The sequence below is a fragment of the Gymnogyps californianus genome, chromosome 1, assembly GCF_018139145.2.
Source record: "Gymnogyps californianus isolate 813 chromosome 1, ASM1813914v2, whole genome shotgun sequence".
NCBI lineage: Eukaryota > Metazoa > Chordata > Aves > Accipitriformes > Cathartidae > Gymnogyps > Gymnogyps californianus.
This window is the reverse complement of record NC_059471.1, coordinates 133,108,775-133,131,375: the sequence shown is the minus strand read 5'-3', so window position 1 is coordinate 133,131,375 and position 22,601 is coordinate 133,108,775. Positions and strand designations below refer to the sequence as shown.

At 37.6% G+C, this 22,601-nt stretch overlaps 1 protein-coding gene across 1 annotated transcript; it reads left to right on the top strand.

The window, feature by feature from the left end:
* The first annotated feature begins 12,502 nt into the window (after positions 1-12,502).
* LOC127026964 (taste receptor type 2 member 40-like) lies at positions 12,503-13,438 on the top strand. Its single transcript, XM_050912279.1, has one exon. The coding sequence runs from the start codon at positions 12,503-12,505 to the stop codon at positions 13,436-13,438; it is 936 nt and encodes a 311-aa protein (XP_050768236.1).
* Positions 13,439-22,601: the final 9,163 nt, after the last annotated feature.

Here is a 22,601-nt window from a genome sequence, read left to right as displayed (position 1 = left end):
CTGACTTTCTTTTTGCTCTCTCTCATCTGCATCCAAAAGTCCATTCAAGGAGTGAACACAAATCCACTTCTGATTCTTTTTCTTTTGCATTAAGAGGCATAAAATAAATCATTCATTACTGATTCTGTTTAAAGTTGTTCATTGCTTCTCAGGTGATGGCCAGCCTGGGTGTCTTTGCTTCCTTAAGGATGCATATTGGAAAGATTTGGGAGGGAAGTTTCTCTGCTTTGAGGACTGAGAATCAGCATCACTTCCCTGAGACATTAAAAACTGAGTAGTGGATGCTGGGACTTGAGGCCTTCTCAAGTGGCAGCTGGGAGCTGAGAGAGATGGTGGGGACTAGTTTGGTGTCAGCTTCCAAAATAACTGAAACAAGCAGAATACCAGGACAGAACAGTTTACCTCCGCACCTTGCTAATCTCTCAGGGGAATATGGTGTCTTGGTTCACTAGTCTGAATATAATTAGGTATCTGTTCAGTTGTTCAGAGCTTCCCAAATCTTTGGTGTCTCTCCTGAAGTCCAAATCTTCTTCCCACCTTCATCAATCTGATTTTTTCCCTATTCCTGTAGTGCTTGCATAATTTCTTAACATCTTTGATTATATTGTGACAACAGACTTCTTATATGGCTGAAACCAGTTACTTTCCCAGTTCTTTCTACCTCTCAGGTCACTGGTAGCTATACATTTCTACATTTACCAAACAGCTCTAAATACTGCAAAAAAGGTCCTTGCTGAACTTTCTTTCCTTGCAAAAAGTCACTTCCGTTCAGCTTAACATCAGAATCCATTTTGCAAATATTTCTTGCATAAATGATTGAGATTCGACTTAGTGGAAGTAACAAGACACTCTTTTGGTAGTCACAACTCTTGCATCACTGGGAGGAGCATTATTGTGATCCATACTGTCCAGCAGATACAGAGGTGCTTTGTTCATTGGGGCCTAAATTAATTTACAGCTAGTCAAATCCCAAATCTTTGTGCAAACTGAGAAATGGGAAGATGTAACAAAATTCAGCCTTTGTTTCAACATAGCTTTAAGTCTTCCATGTGTTTCTACCACATTTGCCTTTGAGCCTTTTCCACTCTTCCCTACTTTACATCTTTTCTCACAATAGCTACAGTTCTAGTACTCTCTCACAAACACTTTTCAGTAGTTGCACTGATAGTATAGACAAAGAAATGGTATGCAAATGTGTGTAGCAACCTAACTAGGTTTAATTGTAAGTGATCTTACAGTGGAGATGTCTTTGTAAACTGACTGGGCAAATTTGTTCATGATAATATGCAGTTTATTTCTCTGTCTTATCTATGTGTCTGAACTCTTCCATCTTCATAATTACAGCATCTTAACAGCTCCCAAGCTGTTAAGTAATGAAGTTAATTTTACTTCTCTTTTCTCTAATGAACACTATCGAGGCTTTAAAATTTCTCTGGGCAAGGAATTTATTGCCTTTTTGATTATAAAATGGCTATGATCATTTTGAACACAATGATGTAATTTAAATTAAAGTAATAAAACTTTGGCTGAAGTATTCCGTTTTAAAATGAAACTTGAGAAGACCAAAAAAGCCTTTTGGTCAATATGCCAATGGAGTAAGATTGGAGTTAACATGGTTTCATGAGCCAGTATCTTTTAAACAGGTCCTGTACCTCCTCTTGATTAAATGTAATTTTACCACATAATTTGACAAAATGTTACATTGATATTGCCACACCATAGGGATTGTCCCACACACACTATCTAGAAATACTTTGAATGTGTATACATGGACGATTTTTTCCAGACCTTGTAAACTAATCAGGACACATTTTGAAAGGTAGTTGGATCACAACCTCATTATAAGTGTGCATAGGATGTTTCAGGAAATGAAATGCACATCACTTTCTCAGTGAAGAGCATGGGTCTTTGAATTAGTACATGTTTCAGTGGTGCTGTGATGCTGAGAAAGCTGTCTTGCAAGATCTGGCATGGAGGTGACGTTCCCTCTTCCAAGACATCACAGACCGTAATAACATTGTATACTGGATCTGACAGACACTACTGTTGGTTTCCATTGGAAGAGTATGCTCCTGAGTAGCATTCTGCTGCAACAGAGTTTGTTCAGTAGGAAAGTCGAACTGTTATGGAGACAACCAAGTTGTTAAAACTTCTATTTTTTCCAAAATTCATGTCTCTCTTTGGAAAGAATGTGGATTTATTTCACATAGATGCTCTCTCTGTGCTTGTGCTCTGAGATATCCAGGTATAAGACATATTTTATCAAAAATTATATGACGCGCACTTCAGAAAAATCTGTTTGACTGTGGTCATTAGCTGAAGCTGAGTAATTCAGACACTGTAGTTATGTACCTTTTCAAGCAGAGTTTCTTGCTTCTGTCAGAGTAAGGACAGAGCACATTTGCATCTGGCAGCAATAAGCCAGGGAAGCATATCTTACATTTTCCACACTACCAATTGGATACGGAAGTCTTCTTCAGGTTAGGTGCCACAGGACTGTAATCTGTATATGCATTTAAGCCTTGAAAAAGGTCTACCTTGGAGGGGATTGCATGATGGCAGTGTGCAGTCCAACATCTTAATTAAATATAGTCTGTAGAGCTTTGGGGATCTTGTGAGCTGAATAAGTGAAGTATTCACGTATACAAGAATATGGTGCTGTATACATACAGTTGTTTTTTCCTGCTAGCACATAAGTTTCTTTGAAGACGCCTTTGTCAACTACCGAAAGTGAAAACAAAAACTTCCCCTGTAAACTTTTTGTAACTACAGAAGCAGGAAGAGGGGTTGAGGGGGGTGGGGGGCAGACGTCACAAGTAATCCTTATCGACTGATTCTCTTCTTATCTTTAAGGCACAGATGACAGCTCTGCTCTCTTGAGTCCACAAATTAGTGAGAGGACCTTTGGCTTTTTTCTCTGTGACAGGCTCTTTCTCTTCATGTTGCATTAGCTTCTCCAAATGTAACAGTGATCAGCACATTGAAAAGAATATAGTGTTGGACATACCTTCCAGCTGTCACACATAAAAATGTTTAATGGCAATTATCTTTTCGACACCTCTTAGATTTAAACAGATGTATGATTCAAAGAAATGTGGAATTATTAAGTGCATTGATGTGTGTTTGACAGATGTTGTTGCAAGCATTTTTTATGCATTCAAGATGGTTAGGAATCTAGGCAGATTTCAGAAAACTATTTTCTTAATATCTGTCCCAAAGTGAAATTGAATTGGGACTTTGATCTTCTACATTGTGTGAATAGCAAATTCCCCTGCAACAGTTTGGTAGGGTGAAGTTTTGCTTCATAGATTGATATTCCAGCTTCAACCTTCCAAAAACATGTATGTATCATAGACTGCACAAAAAGTGCCAGCTTTATGTAATTAAATGAAAAAAAGAGCATTAGAAAAACATGATGCAGCAACGTTAATGTCACTGGCCATCTTGAAAACTCATGTGCAAAGGTTATCCCTACAAAGAGACTGTACTTAGTTTTAAAAATAAACTTGTCTAACTCAAGCTTTTCTACCTCAAATGATCAGTGATGGTACTACCAGTGATCAGTGTAATTTGTGGATTAAAGCAACATGAAAGAAATTCTAATTTATGTGAAAGACTGTCTGCCAAAGGTTAGTAATAGTTTTGGTAACCATCAAAAGCACAAATTGAAAACATCAGAACACTGTAGCACTGCGAGATCTTGTTGCTTCACTAGAGGAGTTCAGAAAACTGGAGGCAGGATAACCTGAGAGCCATAATGTTTTCTGTTGTGGATGGGAGGACTGACAGCAGGATAAATTAATTTTAAACAGCCCAGAATTGGAGCTGCCACTCAGGGATCTAGCAGAGTGTTCTAACCACCCCATGGGTGACATAGAGAGATCCCTTCTGGGCAAAAATGCTCCCAGAGACTCTTAGTCACATATGCAGATGGGAACTTTTCGTTACCTTTTTTCCCACCAAATACTTGCTCTCTCATCTACCTTCAGTCCATCAGTACGTAGAATCATAGAGTCACAGAACAGTTAGGGTTGGAAGGGACCTTTTAAAGATCATCTAGTCCAATCCCCCTGCCATGGTCAGGGGCATCTTTTACTAGATCAGGTTGCTTAAAGCCCCATCCAACCTGACCTTGAACACTTCCAATGATGGGGCATCCACAACTTCCCTGGGCAACCTGTTCTTCCAGCTTCTCTGGGCCACTTGTTCAACAGCTTTATTCAGGAAAAAGGACAGAAAAGTCACTGATACTTCTAACCACTAACATCAGTCAAAAGACTTTAGGTTCAGAGGAGGCAGGAAGAAGGGGAAAGACCAAAGGTTGTAACCACGGACTAGCTCAATGTGTGGTAGTTCAGCTACCTGGTTGAATCTGTTAATGATGAGAAAAAAGGTGGGATAGCCTGACCTGTGTGGGTCCTTCAAACTGAAGATTCATCAGTCCATCCAAAAGGAAGAGTGGATGGACGGGATTCAGACCTGGAAGCCAAGTGGATAGAATGGATGCAAGGTATGTGAATCAGGAAGTAGACAGGAAGGGTAGCCTTGATGACAGAAAAGGGGTTGGTTTCAAGTACTAGAGAAGGGAAGCCTGAGAATGAAGATAGGAGGGTAGAGAAGATTAGGCAAGAAAGCCAGGAGAAGGGGAAAAAATTGAAAGTAAGAATGGCAGGAGAAGACATTAAAGCTGAAACTATAAAACACCCACTTTATTCTCTTGAGTTTCCCTAGGCATAATCCTGCCCTACATGAATGTCTTGTATTGTTTTCTATGTTACTTTAATATCTCATTTTATTGCTTCACTGGGCACAATCTCTAAGAATAAATAGGCTTAATTGTAATATCACTTCAAGCTATTGTTAATGATTTTGTAGTTTGTTGCAGCTACTGTACTAGTGAGAACTTGATTTTTTTTCTGTGCAACAGGGTAAAGATTTATATTAAAAAAGATTTTTTGTAGTTGTGTATCTTTTTACACATTAACTGTGAAACCATCCCAAAACACCCATGAGGCATTGTTTTCCATTCAGAAAAGCAAGCCCTAGCCTCTGAAACTTTTATTTAAAATGAAGGCGGGCAAGAAAGAATAAAAACATAATCCCTGAATAAGCAGCCACACAGCCTGCTATTGAGGAGGCATGCTAAGTCAAATGAAATACCTGAACCCAGCAGACTGCCAGAGGGACTCTGTTAGAATTGGGTGTGTACCAATTCTGTCCTTGCTTTTTCACAGTGCATCACCTTCCGAAATACACTGTAGAAAACCATTTTCCATAGTTCTTTAAAGTACTGGCTACCTACTTTGTCTTTTACAATTGGTTACAGGCTGATTTAAAAGGATATTTGCTCTAAAATTCAGTTCTGAGTCTCAAAAATCGGTAGAACAAAATATCCGCTTTCATATTCAACATAATCAGATGTGGTGAATTTAATAATACAAAAGCTATGTCCTGTGTTTTACTGCATTAGCCCTACAGATCCAATTGAGATGAGAGACAACCTTGTAGGAGATGTGAAGTTGTTCACTAATATTTACTTACGGCAAACTCAGGCTAAGTTCTGTGCTTGGTGACAGTAAAATAGAGCTAAGCCTTATAACCTAAATGATGGGTGCTAATGTGTGAGATGAAAAGGGCCTTGAATTTCAGAGATGATGGGGCTAACAAGCAGAATCAATTATATTTCACATGTAGATTAAGTTCTGACGCACAATCACTTGAGTCATGACTGTTAAAATGCAAGTCACTTGACCAAAACTCAGACTTCTGTCTCAACATGTATATTTCAACTGTAATGCCACAACAAGAAATTATGCGGAAGCATAGTGTTTATGCATATGTTTATTCATATCTATAAGCATTTGTCAATATTTTTTCAGTCTGCATCTCCAGTTTGTCAAGATTATTTTGAATTCTGAATCTGTCTTCCAAAAACTTTGCAGGCAGTCCAAGCCTGGTGTTATCTGGAGATTTAATAGTTTCCAGTCACTAGAAAAATAAAATTACCCCTAAATATTGGATGCAGTATTCCAGATACTGTCTTAAACAGTGCTGAGGGAGAGAATCACTTCCCTTAATCTACTGGCTATGCTTCTGTTAAAACAACCCAGAATACTGTACACTGTATACTTATTCTCTATACATTTACTGAACTACTTTATGTACTTAACTACCTATCTACTGTGGTAGTTAATTCTGTTTAAACAAACTGTTTTCTTGGTCAAACCCTTGGAATTTATTTGTGTTGAATAGCACTGATATTATTCATTTTACCACCAGATGGTAGAAAGATGGTACTGGGATGGACTCATTGATAAAGTTCCCAGGTACTGCCATAGTGCATATTGTCAGGGCCTTGAGTGCATTCCCTCTCCACTGCTTCTGGGGTTTTGGCTGCCTAGATTCAGAGCCAACTTTCACAATGCAGCTGGCTGATCTTAAATCAAATTGGTGTGAGAAGCCTCAGTGGGGCTTGGCCCCCCCTACTTTCAGGAGCTGCTTCTAAGCTGGGCGCTCACCCTTGGTCTCTACCTGCGCTATGCTGCAGCTATGCCTGTGCCTTTACACGTGCTTAGCTGATCTGGATACTGATCATGACCTGCAGACTTGAATTCCTGGCTTGATCTTGGACGTGCCTTATCACTATGGACTTGTCTGGCAATCACTGGACTGCTGACTGACCCTAGTTACCATCACAGAGCTTATCTGCTATCCTTGCTCATATGCTGTGGGACTGCATGCCTGACAGTGCCCTTACTGTTCCTGCCTGCTGTGTGATGATGCTAACTTCTTTGCTCACCTTCCCTTATGGAACAGCTCCTCCTGCTGCTCCTTGACACACATGGCCATTGTAATCTATGCTTCATCCATAATTCTCCCTCTGGATTTGCAGCATGTTGAGTAGCTTTTGAAATCGATGTACTGATAGTAGCTTTTCTATAAACAGCATATGGGCATATGTACTTTGTTAATTGTCTCCATGACCATGGGGAGTTCAGGTTCAGCTAACAGTCATCTGATCTCTGTGATGTTGTTTTTGACTCATGGGTAGACAGTCTGGAACGTGGCCTGGGAGACCTCCATCTCCATCTGCAGTGTGGACTTCAAATTGGCTGCCTAGCAATCAACATGGAGGTGGTAAGGCTACAAAATGCAATGGAGGACCTTCTTCACAGATGTTGGCACCTAGAATGTGATATGGTGACACTTGGTGACAGGCACTAGGTCACTGCACAGAACCTTCTTTATGTCAAAATTTGGCACTTCCTGCTGGTCCACCCAAGTGTACAACACAATATGACCGCAGGAACTGGAGGGTCATTTTTTGCAGCGTGAAAAAATTATCTGCCCTTCAGTAGCTCACTTTTCCCCTTCCTGGAGAAAAAGATTGGTCCGGTACTTTCTAGATAATTCCTGAGCATAAGCGTAATTGAGAATACAGCAGCAGTAGAATCAAAACCAGCAGCTAGAATGGCAGCAGTATCAGTCAGCTTGTCAGTTGCCACAGAGGATAGGCTTGGCCTGTCTTTTGAGGTGTGCAATAAGTATATGCATGTGAGTCACTCCAGGTCTCTCAGCCATGGAAACAAAGACCATTCCCTGGAATGGGTCACCAGGACAATAGAAAGTTGCATGAAACAACTGCAAGTTCTGTAGTTTAATTGTTACATATGGGACGAATTGTAACATACTAATAGGCTACCAAAACTAAATTAAGAATAATTTTTGTAAGCAATTTGCTGACATGATCAGTGCCCAATTCTCTAATTGTACAAACAACTTGTACCATTAGGATGGTACTGTAGTATGTTAATAACTACTAACAGACATTAGTACATTGTTACATAATTTCATTAAATGATCTATCCTGTTGAAACATTGCCAGCATAGATGGTATTTATGATACTTGTTTAAAGCAGTCTCTATACTTACTATTCTTCTTAGTTAGATTCTGTAGTCTATGGATTGTACTGCTACAGGTTTATGAATCCATTATCCTGATGATGCATGGATGCTGTGGCTCTCTTTTCCTGAGGTCGAGCCAGTAGTGAGGCTGAGCACATAGTCCTCAGCCATAAACAGAAACACACACAAGCACATACAGTCAGAATACTCAAGCACACAGCTGGCCATGCAGATCAACATGCACAGAAAGTACCTCACCCTGTATAATGTGCCTTGAAAAGTTAGCTCATGACACTATGACGCCATCAGAATTAGCAAGACATTTAAAAACTAAGCATCCAGAACATGAAGACAAACCTCTACATTCTTTTCAGCGGTTTCAAACTATGTGATATTCAATCCAGTAATTTACAAAATTTCACTGAACTTAATGATGAATGTTTAGAAGCCTCCTTTGAGGTTTCTTGCTTCATAGCAAAAGACAAAAAGCCACATACCACTGGGAAAACACTTGTTCTTCCTGCCACAGTAAAAATGGCTGCAATAATACGCAGAAAGCGATACGGCGGCAAACTAAAATGCATTCCTTTGTCAGCAAACACTGTTGGAAGACGCATAGAAAACATTGCTGAAGGTTTGAAGAAACAAGTATCAGTACAAATTACACGGTGTGAGAGGCTTGCTGTGCAGCTGAATGAAAGTACAGATGTTTCTAACATGTCTCAGCTTATGATATTTGCTAGATTCTGTTTCGATAGTGAAATACATGAAGAACTACTTTCTGTGAGCCACTAAAGGAAAGATCTACCAGAGAACCTATATTCTCAACAGTAAATTACTTCTTTAATAAAAAGATTTTCTGGAAAAGCTGTGCAAGTGTAACGACCGGTGCGGCAGCTGCTTTGACTGGCGTAAGAAAAGGATTGCGTGGTAAGGTTACATAGATGGCACCACACGTGAAATTCATTCACTGTGTTGTTCACAGGCAAGCTATTGCAGCAAAGAAATGGGAGCCAGGCATGCACAAAGTGCTACAGGATGTCATCGATGTGGTTAATTTCATAAAAACAAGACCTTGAAACAGTAGAATCTTTACAGTACTTCATAATGAGATGGGGAGTGACCATGAGAATCCTTTGTATCATACAGACATTTGCTGGTTATCTCGTGACAATGGGCTTTTTTAAAAGAGGTGTTGAATTTAAAGACCAGTTACACATTTTTCTTTTACAAAAAGACAAGTGTTCTGAATTTGCTGATCTTTTCTGTGATGACAAGCGTCTGTCAGTAGCATGCTACCTAGCAGTTATTTTCGAAGAAATAAACATGCTTGACGTATCCCTTCAAGGTGAAAGTGATGTTCTAACAGTGGGTGAGAAAGTAACTGCTTTTCAAAGGAAACTTGTGGAGATTTTGTGAATTTGTTGCCAAATACAATGTGTGTCACCTACAAAAACTCTCATACATGTACACTTAAAAAACTTGGAAACAGAAATTTCTAACCTGTTTAAAAATCTTCCAGTTTAAGAGTTTCATTGGGTCTTGAACCCATTTGTTAAGGATATAAAAATTCAACACCTGATTAGTTTGCAAGAACAACTGATTGACATCAGGGAAGATGGAAATTTACTATCATCAAACTTTCAACAAAAATCTTTGCATAAGTGGTGGATGGGATTGAAAAAATACTATCATGATGTAGTAAGCACAGCCAACAATGCATTTCTTGCATTTGGATCTATGTATCTTTGTGAGATATCTTTTTCAGCTGTGACATCCATTAAGACCAACTATCAAAATAAACTGAACATAGAAGCAGACCTTTGAATCACTGTATCACCAAGTGTTAAGCCAAGATTTTAAAAAATAATGAAGCATATCCAATCACATTACTCTCACTAAAAATAATTATTAATAATATTTTTAGTGAGAACAAAAAAAGGGTTTGTACCATTAATAAAATAAAATAAAAATTATTTTTAAAATATCATTTATTTCATCTTTAATCCTTTTTAATGTCTATTTTTGTGTATGTTTTATAATGTACATAAGTACATGTACATATATGTACATAATATGTACAGTGGTACATGTATATAATGTATAAATAGATATATACATATCGGGGTGCATGCTCAAAAATTTTTTATTCATGGGGTGCATGATCAAAAAAGTTTCATCACTGCCCTAGGCAATCATAAATCACATTAAAGCATTTGTAAATGCTTTACAGAAACAGCGTTGAAAAAATATTTCAAAATTTCTCCCTTGATAACTGCCCACACCTTCTACTGTACTACTGACAGCAATTTGTCACTTCATTTCTATAAAGACTTTGTGTTTTTTCTTCAGTGTTCTACATATAAAACATCCTTCCCAAACCTTTTCACTAAACCCAAACCTGCCCACTCACTTAGAAGACCCTTAAAATTTTTCTTCTTGTATGTGGAAAGTGTTTGAATTCACTCCTTTTAGCAAATACAACAGAATTTAAAAGTATGCACATTCCATATGGGAGCAAGACTGACTCTATTAACGCTTTTGCCATTTCTACTGTATTTAATGCTGTATATTTCCAGATCTTAAATTCCTCAGGTGAATTTTGTATTTTTTCAGGACACTAGAGCAAAGTGGACCAGTAAAGTACTTTGGTACAATAATTTTCATTTTCCCTGTTTCTGTCTTCCTACAAATTTATTATTCTCATTTGAGACACTCAGAACAAGCATGTAATGATAATTATAATGTTTAAAAATTTCCACACACATAAGAAAAACATGATAATCCTCTTGGTAACAACCATTTTAATGTATCTGATAAAGATAAGGAGCTGACTTGAGGCCCCAGTATAAGGACAACCATTTTGTTTCTTAATGTAGAAGAGGTCACGGTGAGTATTTCTCATAAACTCAGAAGTGATAATTGTGCAATTCAGGGATAGATTTAGGCATCAGATACAAAATACAAATATAGGCATGTAAAGGGGGACATTAGACACCGGAGTTCAAAACTGTAGTTGTAAAAACCCCAGTTCAGCTGCTGCATAACCCTAGACGTGTCTGTATTTCGTAGCGTTAGGATGTCTGTATGTTTGGTCTGTCACCTGTTACTCTGCCAGTGCTATGGAAAGCACCTGGTTTCCCAGTGGTCACTGAACAGACACAAAGGAAGAAAAGGAAAGAAAATGCCCAAATCTCTCTCAATGGACTGAAAAAGATGTAGATACTTTCCCATCCAGAGTACTCTTCACCTTGAAGTACCTTTTCAAGGTAGAGAGATTCCTGTTCTTCTTGGTAATGTCACCTTCAAATCATTTCTGAAGTTACAATGCCTTTCTGTCATGGGAAATGAGGTAGGGTCCCTATATTTTTCTCCTCTACTATATAGCAGTTAGGACATTTAACTTAAAGTTGGAAGGCTTAGACAGATTCTCTTCTGGCCAGGATGAGTAATCTATCCTCCAGACCACTATGCTCCAGCATGGTGGGTGAATAAAAACAGGGACAAGAAGTGGGCTGGCAGCAGTCAAAGCAAAGAAAGAAGGCAGGAGATCAGATCCGCATCATGACATGATGATCAGCAAGAACAAATTGTGTGCTTGCTTCATCAATTAGCTGGTAGGAATGAGCTGCCAATCAGTGTAAACCATACCTTTCTCTTCAGTTGGCTTTGATGTGATTGGTCCTTAAAGGTGTAGTTAGGCTGCTGGCTGCAGAACTTTAATGCTTAGGGGCTAGCACTTCTGACTGGTCAATACATAAACAAAACACCATAGGTTCGGGGTGGGGGCAGGGGAAGGACTGTAAAACAAGTCTACTAAAGCATCCAGTTCCCTGATGGATGGGATGCTCTCCTCAGATAACGCTAGCTGTTCCATTACAAGTCCGTAAGTGGAGTTGAACCAACATCTGAATCCTTTGTTTTGTTAGGAAAAATCAAGCATATAGTAGCCAAGCTGTGAATGTCTTTTCTGCAGACCTAGGACCCACAGTGACAATGCTTGCCAAAGGGTTGCTGGAGTGAGGGAAGAGGAAGAATGTTAACTGCATGATGGCCAGACATGGAAATCAGATCAGGCTCCTCAAACAGGTTTAAGAGACTTCAGACATTTGTGTACAAAATTTAGTTCATTGTGTATTGTCTGAAAATGTCTTGTATTTCTTGCACTTTCTGATATTGAAATGATCTTTCTCTCCCTCCAGATAGGGGTATGGGGCCCAATCCTAGCATGAGAGAGAATACACAGATTTGAAACTCTTCTCCGTCTTTACATACATAAATTCAGAGGGTTCTGTGAAAACTGGATTACAACACATTTTTAAAAATGCATCCGAGCCCTTTAAATGCAAATCCTTTCTCTGAATTGAAAAGACCGTAATTGAATCTTTATCCAATTTGCATGCTTAGAGAAAGCAGCTGAGCTATTAATCATCAAAAAAATGTAAAATAACATAAATGACTTATGATACTTCTTCCTCTGAGCTAATAAGTGAGCATGTGCTGATAACAGCTAGTTGGGATTGGCATTGTCCTGCAAATCTAGGGCTTTCACGAGCCCATGAAAAGCTGAGTAAAAATTGTGAGGTTTTGAGTTGCTATGTCCACATTATTTTCCCTCCTTTTTCTAACAATTGCTATAATTGAATCCATGGCAGGACTTCTAGGAAATGGAACTATCTTGGCTGTCAGTTCAACTAGCTGCATCAGGAGCAAAATATTGTCCTCGTATGATATGATTATGATCTTTCTGAGTTTATCCAGATTATTTTTGCAGTCCTGGATGATGCTGGATTTGTTCCTAAGTCTGTTTTGCGAAACCTCCTATTATGAAGAAAATTTGTTTGTAATTTTCAAGACAGTTTTTATGTTTCTAAACTACTCCAGCCTCTGGTTTGCTGCCTGGCTTAGTGTCTTCTACTGTACCAAGGTTGCTAGTTTTACTCAGTCTTTCTTCATCTGGCTGAAGCAAAGAATTTCCAGTCTCGTGCCCTGGATGCTGATAACATCATCTCTTTTCTCCTTTGCAACGTCTCTTCCTTTCGCCTGGGATATCTACAACGTGCATGGCAACTTCACTGCTCCTTTAACCATGACAAACTCTTCAGAAAGGAGAGTCACAATGAAAACTAGTTTGTTTTTATTGATTCTTCTCTGTAACGCTGGCATAGCTTTGCCTTTAATAGTGTTTGTTGTTTCAAGTATCCTGCTAATTAGGTCTCTGTGGATACACACCAGACAGATGCAAAATAATGCAACTGGCTTCAGGGATCCCAGCTTAGAGGCCCATATTGGTGCCATCAAGTCAGTCTTTTCCTTCCTTATCCTCTACGTTACATATTTTATTTCTTTGGTGCTCATTTTATCCAATATTTTTTTACCTTTAAGCATTGGGGAAGCCATGTGTATAGCTGTAATGGCTGCCTGTCCTGCAGGACACTCTATGGTCTTAATCTGGAGCAACCCCAAATTTCGAGAGCTGCCAGCTAGGATTTTGCAAAACACAAACTGTCACGTCAGGACTAGATCCATGTAAAAGATGCTGGACTAGCCTGGGCTTTCTAGTTTAGATCCAAATTAATTAAATTGAAGTCACCAGAGGTATAAAATAATAGAAGCATGAATGAGTAGATTATGGCCCTGATCTGGAATCATGAAGAAGGTGGGAAATTGCTTTACTTGGATGTGATCCTTGTAATGAAGAATTCTGTAAGTTCTCTCCTATTTTAAAAGATGATTGCCTGCAGAATGTAAGTACTGTACTTGCTGTACTTTCTTTGGAAATCACCACTGTTTCTCTAAGACAGCAGAAAAACAAGACCAAGACTCAGACAATAATGTAATCACTTGAAATGGTTTAAGTTACAAATCAGACTCTCATGATACTAACAGAACAGACCTGCTTAAGCACAGGCATGCTCAAATTTTATATGTGAATACAAAGCTTGAAGGCTGTTTCTGGTTAGTACAAGCACATAATGAGGATACTAAAGAATTCCCAAGAATTTGGGAATTTCTTACTGATCATTTTCAACTGCTTGTTGATTCTATAAGTAGAAAAATATTTGTTGATTCGAAAAGCATCTTTAAGATTCCAGTATGATTCAGTAAAGAATGACACAGCCTTTTGAGCTTCCTGCTATTGCTGAACTAGTAATCAGTGTCTGTGTTCCCAACAAAAAGATACATTGGAAGACTCTCCAAAATCCTGTGATTAGAGCTAATAGGAAAAATAATTTCCTTAATATCAGAATTTTCTGAAGAATTAATTGAAAGGTTAATATTTTGGTTTTTCCTATGGAGAATAGATTCCTGAAATCAGAAGCATGGATTTGTCTCATTTAAATACTGTCAAATATCATTAAATTACTAAAATATTAAAATTAATTAATTAGTATTATTGAGAAAATAGTTCACCAATGTTTAAATATATGGCTTGAAATTCTCTTTAAAAGATTCTAGAAATTGCACTTCTCCATAAAGTGTCTCAATTTTGACAAGCTGTGTCCTGTAATTTTTTTCTACACAGGAATTCCTTCAGCTTTATAAATAAATTACAATTTCATGGACAAATCACATATTTTGGCAGAGTCCAAAACTCAGCACATTATTGTTACATTAGGACTGGAACTTTATGATCCTTTTCAGTTGCAGTGGCAGTTTACATTCTTTTAAAGTGATCATTACTGAAATATATATGGCTTGAGCCCTGTGTTGACTAAGCCCATTCTGATTTAAAATATCCATTTTTGATGTTGTCACAGTCAATCTGTTTGAAGCAATGTATCTGTATTGAAACTGAGTTTGTGCCAGAATTGGGCTTTTTAAAAGATTTAAAAATACCAAGTTAAAGAATTATTTCTGTTGGAGTCTTTCTTCCCCTTATGACATGTTATGACAACTGTTCCACAGGTGACAGCAGTGGCTTGCAGAAGAATTTTGTATGGCATTTAACAGAGCTGGTGAAAATTCAGGACATGGCAATGACACCATGATGTGGCATTTTCACCATCTGTGAAAAATGGTTGTTCCCAGCTTAGCACCATGAAACACACATGTTGGGAGGTTTGGTCTGTCCTCTGCCCCTCCATGGTGTCCCCTCACTGGCCTTAGGGAAAAAAACTCAGATCTCCCTGACCACAGGAACAAGCAAGACACGTGGGGTATGGTCAACCCATAAAACATGTAATTTGTCCTGCTCCAGGCTGAGCTATAAAGTATGTGGCTGCTTAGCAGGGATACCGTGAACATAATTTGGTTTACAATACATTATTTCTTTTCCATTTCCCTCCTCATGAATAAACAACCTAACCACGTTCCTCAGTGGACGTCAGATTTGAAAGAGGTTCCTGTGTTATTTTTCAGACTCTTTAAGTGGGCCTTCCCTCCAAAGCTTTCTTTGCACAGAGTTAAATGAAAAGGTTACCTGTGCATCAACATGCATTTTGGAACCTAAGAGGGAAAGTAGACAGAAATACTGGAAGGCACCTTATAGGGTCAATATTCTGGTAGACCTTTCTTTCTGTAACTGACCAGCTAACTAACTTGTCGTATTAACAAAAATATCTTTAAAATGTGTTTTATAAATAGTCTACTAAACCCTTGTTGTTCTATTTGATAAATTATTAAATAAGATTGATAAACCTTTGTTCTAGGAAAAAAAACCAACCCATGTACTAGTAGGAAAATAGTAGTTACTAGAGTTATGATTCTTTGATGTCATGCATCTTATCTGATAGTAGGCATTTTTCTCTTTTCTCTGTTTTGTTTGTAAGCTGGAAGTTGGTTTGATTCCCCCATCTTAAACTTACCAGTTTGCAACCTGAAGAAAGTTTGAAATTCATGTTATCAGACCCTTCAAAAAGATCCCAACTATTTCCACACACACCAATGGTATTTAGAGGCACTGGCAGCTCTATTTAAAATCTGGTATGGTAAATCAAATCAGGAAACAAGCAAAGTTCAAAGTTCTAGTGTTCTAACACTAGCAGAATGAGATGATACAAATCATGTTGTCTTATAGCTCTTTTCATTGAGGATCCAGGAAAAAAATTACAAGATTTTCTAGGAACCTGCTCAAATGTGGCATAAAACAAAGATGCCAGCATTTGAAACAAAGCTCTTTTCCACTAAAGAGATGTTTCTGGATTCTGTAAATTACTTTAATCAGAAGCCTTTCTTTTTGCCTGAGGAGCAAATTCCTCGTAAACTACTATGTGTTGTGATTTCTGTTCCCTGAAGGAGAAGTATTATAAAATTGCAACATTATGACTATATTTTAACAAGATGTATGGCCTTTAGATTCCTTTGTAGTGGACAGACAGAAAATTAATTCTGTTATACTGCATGAGACTGCGATCTATTGGATACTGATGAAGCCATACACAGAAAAGGCCCTGAACAAAATGGTTAAGAAAAGGGGTCACGGTCAGAACTTCAGTTTTGTGATAATATCAATATATTGTATTAAAGTAGCCTATAGATGACTGGTAAATCATAGAATCCTTCATAGTGATAAAAAATGATCAATGAATAATTCAGAGAAAAAAGGACAACAGCCCTCATTTGTTTTCTAAATCACAGTCTGGCCTCTTTTCCAAGTAATGAAACAGTAATTTGATTCTAGTCATTAGCTCAAGGCAAGAAATGCAAAAAGATGTGCTATGTAATTGACAGATCACTACAGGATCCTTCTCTGATTTGCATAGCCATAGGCACAGCTGGAATTTTCATAACTGAAATTCTGGAAAACATACTATGGCTTCTATTTTCAATGCCCATCAGAACATGATTTTAAGAAACAGGAAAACCTATCAATAGTACACAGATACAGCTCATTCCTCAAACACCTTCCTGAAATGAACACTACATGTACACACCAGCATATACATGCACATGTACATATTGGCAACCAGGCATCTTGTATGATGGTTCTTTATACCTCTGTGTGTGCATATAAAAATGGAAGGCAGGACTTCAACATTAGACTGGATAGCTACTTAAACCAAAATATACATCTTTTTAAAGGGCATAGTTTCTTCATTACACTTCATTTCCTTTCATCTGCATGTGGCTTAATTTGTGGAGATATGGAAATGCAACTGTTACTCATGCCTAAAACAGCGTATCTGATATGGCAGGTTGCAAGAGTCTTACACAAGCCCAATTTTGCTGTTTATTTAGGCCAATTCACTAAGCTCTCTTTGCATCCACCTTACTTTTTACTTAAGCAGTGAAACCTCTTAGAACAGTAGCTTTGTTGCATGAAGGGGAGTTAAAATTATGATGCCTATACTTAGCATTTGAATTATCTTCCTCTATCCTATGAAATGGAATTCTTTTCTTTCTTTTTTGACACCTGGAACACTACACTAAGCTCAGAGATGAAAAATGGAATTTCTATTATCTTCAGGTTATTGCAAAGATATTTGGTGAATGAATCTAAAATACAGCATGGACAGAAATTCCAGTTTATTGTGATAGTATATATGTGTTTGTGAAAGCCCAGGAGCAGTTAACATCAGTTCCTCCAAAAGTGAAGGAAATTTCTGCTAAAAGGAGTTGTCATCAAAATACAGTTTGTTGAAACACAATCACAGTAAGGGTGTTTCTACAAGTATATCTTACATTCATATGGATTCCTAGATCACTTATTTTAAAGGGCAGAAAAAGACACCTGAACAGAAAACCTCATTTTTCCCAGTAAAATTGTTCATTTTAACACATCTCAGTTTCTGTGTGTGTGTGTGTGAGCACGCGCGTGTGTGCGCGTGTGTGTGTGAAAAGTTGTCCTGAAAGTATTTTGCCAAATATTTTTCCAAACCCATTTTCTGCAGAAATCACTTTTGTAAGGCTTCTAAATTTAAATTTCTTCATTGATATATAGACAGTCAGGTTTGACAGACATCAGCCTTAATGGTATAAGAGGAATTAGCTACTAAATGCTTTTCCAACATTGTTTGAACAAAGCCTCAGAAGATCCCACTGCATAAGAATAAGGCATGAAGTAACTCACACTCTCTAAAGTGGGGAAAGAGTTGAAAGGGAGGACAAACATGACACATACTAAGTGCAGGACAGAGAGAGCAAAAGGGTCAGAGAAAAACTGAAGGAAAAAAATAGACTATTGTATGACTGGTTATGAGTACAAGAGACCAGCAATACAAAGGGAATTAATTAATTAATTGGCGGAGCTTTCCTTAATCATCTGTATTGGTTTTTTCTCAGCATCTGAGTATGTGTTTCTTCACCATTTTTGTTGGAGGTCACCACATTTTTCAACTCCTGGACAGGCAGGATCATCAAAGTCTTCACTGTTTGACACATTCCTTCAACCAGAGGCAGGAGCATAAGGACACATTATATGAATAACCTATATTATTTCTCAATCGGTTGTGTCTTTTATGGCAAAACTGGGTCATCTTCTGGAAGAGAAGCAGAGGGGGCAGCATGTTCATACATGTTCCAGTTGCTAGAAGAACAATATAGCCTTTCTCAGGAAGCAAGAAAGTAAGAAAGAGAAGGACATTGAATTGTAGAAAAATTTCACATACATACGGATTTTCCCTGCATATTTGAAAACAATTAAGACTGTATTTTTGAGGAAGTCACAGTTTTTGTGTCTAACATTTTTAGCAGAGTAACTTAGTCTTATATTTACACCATAAATGAGGCAGAATTTTGTATATTCCTGTGCTCATTAAACACAAATGAATCTCAAGGGTTAAGTGGATGACTTGAAACTCCATACATACTTTTTTATGTACCCAATATTTTAATGAATAACTGAATGTAAGGTAATCTTTCAAATTGTTTTGAAACTCCTTTGTACAGTTATCATATAATTGTATAATTATTTGGCTTGAATGTAAGTTCTTACTGTAAATGGTATTATAGTTTCATGCTATATTTACATAGTTTCAGACAATTTATAGATAATTTCCTAAGTTTGAATAATTTTAGCTTTTGCATTTGTAAGGAAAACTTTTTATGATTAAATAGAAGTAAACTGTGCTTAGTTCTGTAAATTTTTTCATCAAATAACACCATGTTATGGATTAAAGTGTTCTGCATCTCATATCTAAATTTACAGGCATATGACTGTTATAACTGCTGTTATCTGGTGTAGTTCATCTTTACTAACGGGTTGATCAAAACACTTATGAACTGTGGTATGTGCCTGCTCTCTGACCACAGTAAGAACTCAGAGATACCAGGGCTACAGATACTACAGATAGCTACATATTTAGGAGAAGACTACAGAGGAATTAACTTGAGAAACAGTATTACCAGTCTCATGTGTGGGCATCATTATGTGAGCAGGTTTGCTATTCTTGAGGAGTAACTTTTCTCTGATTATTGTTGCACTTCTTTACATTTTTGTGACTTGCCAGCAATAACTCATCCTAAACAATGGTAGTGTCAAATATAAAGATAAGTCATTGTCACTCTGTTAGGAGCAACAACCATGCTATTTCTGCAAGCCAGAAAAGGCCTTAACCCTTATTACTTCCTTTATATAACATGTTGTAAGAAAGCCAGATTCGAGGTAGAAGTCCAAAAAACACTGGAAGAAACTCCTAAAATTTTCTAGATCTCTTATTTCTTGTCTTTGAAGTTTGTTTGTGCCTAGAGTTTCAGTTCTGCAAGCACCAAGAAGTATTCTATACTATTTCTGACTCGAATTCTGGTGGAATAAAAAAACCAAACCCTAGGTAAAGCAGCACATATATTTGCCATACATTATGTTTGCCCTGCCCACATGCAGCATAAATCAATAGAGTTGAGCAGCTTCAAAGATATAATCACAGCTGCCTTATTTCCGTTAAGAGTTAGTAGGAATGTGGTTCTCCTCCCTTTCCTTGTTTGCTGTCTAGAATACTTCTTCAAGGAAGAGAGCCTGGATTTAGTGTCTTGTACAACCTGATAACATGCAAACAAACATACCAGCAAGACGTTACTAGGCTGTAAGCATGAAGGGGGGTGTGCAAGTAGGAGGTTCTCTCCACTTGCTTGGTAGAGATGTTTCCTAGTATAATACTAATTGGACACAACAGAGAAAGTGACTGCTACTTAAAATATTAAGTGTCCTGAGCTACGAGAGCAGAGTCCTTGTTTCCAGTTCCTTTTCTATCCATGGATTATCAGGTTTACATGAAAGATTTATTGGACAAAAATACAGTAGAAATGGGGAAAAAAACAACATGCAATCCTACACATAGGAGCTGAAGTGTCTTCCTGGGAATCTGATGTCATGCTCATGTTTGGGCTATACACCCCTGGCCTACGTTTTTCTGTAGAACAGTCCTAGGTGTTCTTTGTTTGTACATGGGTTATCATTTCCCTATGGGGATCCTGTCACTTTACCAAATCAATTTCATACACTCTCCAGAGCCTTGGTTATTGATATTAGCTAGGTCGGCTCTATTCTAGGTGTATGATACTCAATTTTACTTTTGTAGACTGTTCAGGCAGCAGTTACAAAGCAGATGCAGTTTAACTGGCACAGCTTGCAATGAATTCCTAATTTTTTTATTGCCTGTTCTTTCTGGGCACAAGATGGAATTGTACAGAAAGATGATACACAGGTTAAACATAGAAAGAGTTAAATGAGAGTTAAGTGAATACAAACAGCCATTCATTGTCGTTTGCATCCTTGTGATTACTGATCGGGCTTGTACAATCAAAGCATTCTTTCCTGAGCTAAGAGAAATGGAAAATCCTATTGCATCTTTGAGGCTTTCCTGGAGATCAACAACTTTGTCTTTATCTGGGTATGTATCTTAAGAGCAGTACTATAATACTGATTTTAGTTTGATTAATGCCTATACACAGATGGTACTTGTGAAAGGTGATAAATAATTTTAAGACAGCATCTTGAAAATACTTCTAATATATGTTGTATATAATATAAAAATATAAAAACCTCAAAAGATTAGTGAAAAGTGACTAATCATACTTGATGGCCAAATTTTCAGTGCTCACATTATTTCCTTGAAAAGATATAGGCATTCTTCTATTCTCCAAATTTGAAAAATTAAGGATTCAATCAGACATACATAATAGGAGCATTTAAAACCCTTGAATATATTTTCTCCTTCTGTATATCAATACATATGACATTAGGGTTATTGCAAATTCCACTTTCCTGGACAGAAGATTATGCCATGCAGAAACCCAGACCACAAACAATATTTACTTTAATGTCTTTTATTAATTAAGCTGCTATTTTTATTAGAATACATTTTGCATTAGTAGATAGCTATTCACACAGCACATACACTTACCTCCTTGCAGAGTTCCCTCTCTCTCTCTTTCTGTCTCACATACACACCCCCATATACATGCTCACTCATACTAACCTTGTCAGAATAATGGCTGAGACACCAGCCCCAAATGTTTATTTAACAGCTGTGCAACAGTAGCCTCTAGGTTGGTGTTCAGAAAATTCCTGAAGGGATCCTTTCTCTCATCAAATAGACATATATATGTGTACATACATATACCTATATTTGTATATCATCTTCTAGTCTTTGTATATAACAGCTATTGCCTCCTTGGCTGTGCTCTGAGCTATTCAACCTGCTGTTGACACCAGTGTGTGCTGGTGACTGTGCACCCATTCAGCAGTCTTCTCGTGTTCTGAATTTATCAGTTCCTGTGGATTCAACAGTACCACTGCTCTCTGGAGTGTATCAGTTGTTAGGAGACTTTCTCATGATACCTCTAAGCACGTAGTTTTCAGTTCTTCCACGTGCTGTTTTCTGGTAACTATTTCTCCACCTACAGCCTACACAAACTCACACAGAAGAATTTTATGGTGTAGTGATGATAATTTTTGCAAGAAGATCTTGTGCTAGAACAGTGAGGGTGAAGGGATGCTCAGATCTTTTTTGTAATCTTCCTCCCCACTCCTTTGACTTCCTTTAAATGTATTTTCTTTCCTACAGTACCAGACATAACTGGTTTTTTTCTGTATTTCTCCTGGATGAGTAGGATTCACTCACACACTCCTAAGGTAATTACAAAAGGAAAACAGAATTCAAATATTAGCAATAATCAATCACTAGCACTGAAGGAAGAAAATATGCAAACATTGTGAGCAGCAGTAGAAAGTCGATTATTGACTGATTTGCATCCCTAGGATCACCATCTGAAATCACTTTCTTAAGCTAGAACTGAGTTATTTTCAATCTCACTCTTTCTGAATCTTTCTTTGATACCTAGGGAAAAAAATCCTGAAGAACAGATGTACAATCATGCTCTAGTAAAACTTTTCACCCCAGAATAATTCCTGCTGGAACTCTAGCCTGTGGAGTTTATCTGGGAAAAGGCTTCCTCCAGTTTCTGAAATGCCCTTCAAAATTGCTTCTGCAAAGTAATTTCCTGTCATCCCTAACACATGCTGAATGTTTACCTGAAGCACCTACAAACCTAGACACTGTGACTGTGTTAACAATGCTACTCACTTCAGGCTAGGTGCTCCTTTAGTGTGAATTTAGATGTGACCCTAAAGAGGTTCTAGTATGGACTGTGACTTGTAACAAATGTCATAAAGCATTACTTTGTTAATCATTACCACAGAACTCCAAAGACACACTATTATACGTTTATGGAAAGTCAACCTTGAAAAACAGTTGTTCTTAATTTTTCCATTTGTGTTCATTGGCTTTATTTCTGTTTCACAATTTTTAAGACTC

Bases quoted from the DNA above. Each gene is read 5' to 3' on its own strand.
- LOC127026964 (XM_050912279.1), top strand. From the start codon at position 12,503: ATGTCCACATTATTTTCCCTCCTTTTTCTAACAATTGCTATAATTGAA.